Source organism: Cupressus sempervirens, chromosome 11 (assembly GCF_028749045.1).
Source record: "Cupressus sempervirens isolate cs-2001-9-10 chromosome 11, ASM2874904v1, whole genome shotgun sequence".
Classification (NCBI taxonomy): domain Eukaryota; kingdom Viridiplantae; phylum Streptophyta; class Pinopsida; order Cupressales; family Cupressaceae; genus Cupressus; species Cupressus sempervirens.
Window position 1 is genome coordinate 496,499,250 of NC_143128.1, and position 4,412 is coordinate 496,503,661.

The following is a 4,412-nucleotide window of genomic DNA, read 5'->3' on the forward strand; positions in this document are numbered from 1 at the left end:
TACAATCTTCTAAGTGATGTCTTTGTTCAAAAGAGAGTTCAAAACTTCATATTCCACTTTGAAATTGAATCTTTGATTCTGCATGTTGTAATGACACAAAACACACATCAACCCCATGCCATATAATCTCAGAATTTTGTGAATGTAATTTGATATTTAAGTGGGTTGTGGTCAAATTTTAATTAAATACTTTTCTATAACATAATTTTTGTTAACAAAATTCATTTGCCATAGTTCCATTAGTGGTTATCCTAAATTCTAACAAGCTGTCTTTGATCATTCAACTAATCATTAGAGTGAAGCTATATAACCACGAAACTATGTAAAGATAATTACATAAGTAGTTTTACAGAGACCGAACCAAAATGATGATTTCAATTCTCAGTCTTCTGCTTTGTCTCTTATCACTCAAGAATTTTCAAGTTCAAGGAGATATACAAACAAATTGCAATTTATTCTCTGGTACATGGGTCCATGACCCCTCCTATCCTCTCTATGATGCTTTAAACTGTCCTTACATTATCAGACAATTCAATTGCAAAGCAAATGGTAGACCAGATTCTGATTATCAGGAGTGGAGATGGCAGCCAAATGGATGTGATATACCAAGGTTAAGTATATAAATCTCTATGCACCGAGCTTCTGAATTCAACTACGTTAAAATTTATTTGCACTCATAAATTAGACTCATAATTATTATGGACTGTAGAAATTTATTATCTCTATTCAAATTTTATTGGGTGACATTTTTAAAATCCTATTTTACTAATGGCTGGATTACTATTTCAGCTTCAGTGTTAAGAGATTGCTGGAGAAGGTGAGAGGGAAGAAAATGATGTTTGTTGGTGATTCCCTCAGCCAAAACCAGTTTCTATCTCTCATCTGCCTCATCTCTAAAGACTTTCCAACTACATTTGTTCCAAGAAGTAACAAGAATGATAAATTCATTTCTACTGTAAGCAGCAGATCGATGGATTATATTTTCTGACTGGTCTTGCAGGACATTTTAATGGGTGATCAATCATAACAAGTTTGGTCAATTGTTGGCAGGAATATGATGTTTCAGTTGAGTTTTATTGGGCTCCATATTTGGTTGATCTTGAGATCAATAATGAGGGTAAGAGAATTCTTCACGTTGATGAGATCCAAGAAAACTCTGCTCATTGGGTAGCTGATGTACTCATCTTTGAGTCATCTAAATGGTGGCCACAGACTTTGGGATCACAAAGGTACCATGAATCCATTTTTTAAAAATTATATTTTTCCTTTCATGCTTTGAATCCATTTTTTACCTTCTCTCCACACACTTGGCATGTGCCTGTAGTTTAAACTTTAAGATGGACTAATTATTTGCGGTATGTATACTTAGAAATCAACATGTTCTATTGAATAATATCATCTTTTGTAGCTCATCTACTTTTGTGACCATACAAATCTGCTGAAGCCTGACAAACAAACAGATGAACTATTCAAATCTTCTTACCTAATTTGTTCCTGAAATCAACATTTAACGAATCCCATGAAGTGAAGTTTCAGGTGGCAATATCATTATATCTTGTGTTTGAATGAGCTCTGTATTTAAATAGAGTAGATTTAAGGATATCAAATATGAAAGCATCATCCATGTGTTCCAATGACTGTCTGATCTACCATTAAAGAGTGATTTTTAATATGTATTTTAATTTTTTTTATTACGGATATAGTAGATTTTGAAGGAATCTGAAATCTAATATACAAAATGTTGTTGTAAGAATACTCACAGCCTGCAAGTACTCAATATCTAACAAACAAATGTAAAACTTGATACTGAGATGTCAACACAAGCAAATCTAAATTTTTTTTACAAGTTAAATTGTGATATTACTATTAGAATTCAACTGTATGGTTTCTTGAGTCAAGCTTATTGACCCATGTTTCACGAATAGTGGTTCGCATGAACCCATCTCTCATGAGATTGGAAGGAACATAAAGCACTCATTACATCTAGGTGATACTTACAGACTTCTTAAGAGATCACTCATCCCAGTATTACTCCAGCTTGAATGCGCCTAACTACTGAACTTTCTTCATCATTAAACCCATTCTATTTGCAATCTCATTTGGAAAACCTTCAACAAGTATTATATTTTATTAATCACTCATTAAAAAGCCCATACTGATAATGTTTGAATATTTGTACAACCTCATCCTTCAATTGATTTAAGTTTTGATAATGTCCTCCAAACCATTTTTAATCTACTCAGCAGATTTTTTAAGATTTCTCCAGTGTGGAAGCAGAAGCCCTTATGAGTAATTCTCAAATCCAGAAAAAGCCCCATTAAAAAATTGAGAAGCCTCAAGCTTCTGCCATTTTTCAACTCAACATTTAGTGCTTTTAACACTATTATAAATGGCCTTAAAACCCAATTAACCAAATTCAGCAGATTAATTATCAAATTAGGACTGCTGCACAATGAACCAAATCTCTTTATGAACAGATGGGACATAGTCATGGAAGGCAACAAGAGCTACACCGACATGTATCCACTGGTAGCTTACAGGAAGGCGCTCACTACATGGTCACAATGGGTCTCTTCAAATGTGACTACCCAAACTCTGGTCTTATTTCGCAGCACCTCGTTCAGCCATTACAACTGGCAGAAAAGGTAAGAAGAAACAGGGCATATGCCTAAAATCTCCTATTTTCTTTTTTCCCCAATTTCTTCTTTGCACCATTTCCTTTGCTGATGATGTTCAAATGAATGGAACAGATGCGCCAGTGAGGAGGAGCCAATTGAAGATCCCTCATATGACCCTCAGCCAACTCCTCATGCCGCCATACTCCACCATGTTCTGAGCAAAATCAAATTTCCAGTAAAATTGTTGAATATCTCTCATAATTCAGCATTTCGCAAAGATGGGCATCCATCAATGTACAGCGATCGTAACATAAGTGTCAATGGACGTCAAGATTGTCTCCACTGGTGTTTGCCAGGAGTTCCTGATAGCTGGAACGAGCTGTTTTATGCGACCTTATTGGGGACCTAGCCATTAAAGCTTACTGGCCTTCATGGGTGCAAGGAAATTCCCCATGAATGTAGTTTAAAAAAACAGAAAAATATCTCATTCCCCTCTCTCTGTCACAGTATTTACTTTACTGTCTCTGTTTCTGTCAACTACTCATACGTTCTCCGTCTTGTTACATTATCTATGTGCGTCTTGATTGTAATATGATTATTTTATATGAAATATGGAATAGTTACATTGTTATAAATAATGATTATTCAGATGACTCAATTATCAACATATTTACTTCCACTTCCAGTTTACTTCCTTGTATCTCTGATATGTGATTCAAATGAAAGATTTAAATAGCATTCGTGCGGATGCGGCCAAGGCAATCTATAAGATCTAGGGGTAACACAGACTTTGAAAAATAGGACACACAAAGTTTAAATAATTTGTAATTTCTTCTAATTTTGATCAGTATGTCTTTTGTTTTGACCAGATTTGTTTAGTTAAAAAAAAATATTTAAGCTATGTAACTGGAATGCCATGATATCTCAAACATTCCATAACAGAATAGACAAAATATCTATTTATGCCTCTAATAGATAAAGTACCATTTTTCACTAAAAATAGTTGTTAATTTTCGAACTCAAAATAATGTGCAGAATATAAGCTAAATAAAATCTGAAATAATAAATAAACAAAGAGATATTGAAGACAAAGAATTCTATTGTAGTTCGTCTATAAACATACTACATCCACTTTTAATGGGGACTCTCAGTTTTACTGATTTCTCAAAATGCAATACAGCAGCCATAAGAATGGCAATGCCCATCAGAATATAAATAGACTTCGATTTAAGAAATGTGGAAGACCAAGAGATTTTATCGTTACAACTAGGGGACTGATTATGGCAGTCAGAATATTCTCCAACCGTAACAATTGTTACAAAATGATTGGGTTTCATACACTCAACAATCTCCCACCTGAAAACCAATCACCAAAAATGAGAAAGAAAGTGCAGAAGATATCCTAGGTGTTAGATTAGTCAATCACATAGAACAAGCAGGTTTTGAGAAAATCTCAGTAGTACGAGGCTATGTTCCAAACGAGTTTTTCCGAAGTTCTATCAGACTTGATAAAAATCTAGCAGCGTAACATCTTCTCCTCCAAATTTAATTGATACTCTCGTCCCAAAACTTCCTCACCCACTCCTAAATGTGCTAGGATGTTCTTTAGTATTGTAACACTCATATCATCTTTCAAATAATTGTGTGCAGGATTGTATGAATTAGATGTCAAGATGGGAGCCAGGCAACTTACATCAACAATGCACTTAACAGTGTAAGGATTGATTTCATGATCCTCAGGCAGCAAAGGCTGCAAAAGCTGAGCATCTATTAATTGAAAAGTAGAGTTGCAAT

General features: G+C 34.4%; 1 protein-coding gene across 1 annotated transcript; it reads left to right on the plus strand.

The window, feature by feature from the left end:
• Positions 1-365: 365 nt before the first annotated feature.
• LOC149530542 (protein trichome birefringence-like 36) lies at positions 366-3,027 on the plus strand. Its single transcript, XM_089810969.1, has 5 exons — positions 366-610; positions 790-955; positions 1,051-1,229; positions 2,478-2,645; positions 2,751-3,027. The coding sequence occupies exons 1-5, from the start codon at positions 366-368 to the stop codon at positions 3,025-3,027; spliced, it is 1,035 nt and encodes a 344-aa protein (XP_089667095.1).
• The last annotated feature ends 1,385 nt before the right edge of the window (positions 3,028-4,412 follow it).

What these genes read in the sequence shown, in the direction of transcription:
- LOC149530542 (XM_089810969.1), top strand. Translation starts at nt 366, where the DNA reads ATGATGATTTCAATTCTCAGTCTTCTGCTTTGTCTCTTATCACTCAAG. An exon ending in AATGGATGTGATATACCAAG is followed by an intron (nt 611 to 789) that starts GTTAAGTATATA and finishes TTACTATTTCAG; the next exon opens with CTTCAGTGTTAAGAGATTGC. An exon ending in CATTACAACTGGCAGAAAAG is followed by an intron (nt 2,646 to 2,750) that starts GTAAGAAGAAAC and finishes TGAATGGAACAG; the next exon opens with ATGCGCCAGTGAGGAGGAGC.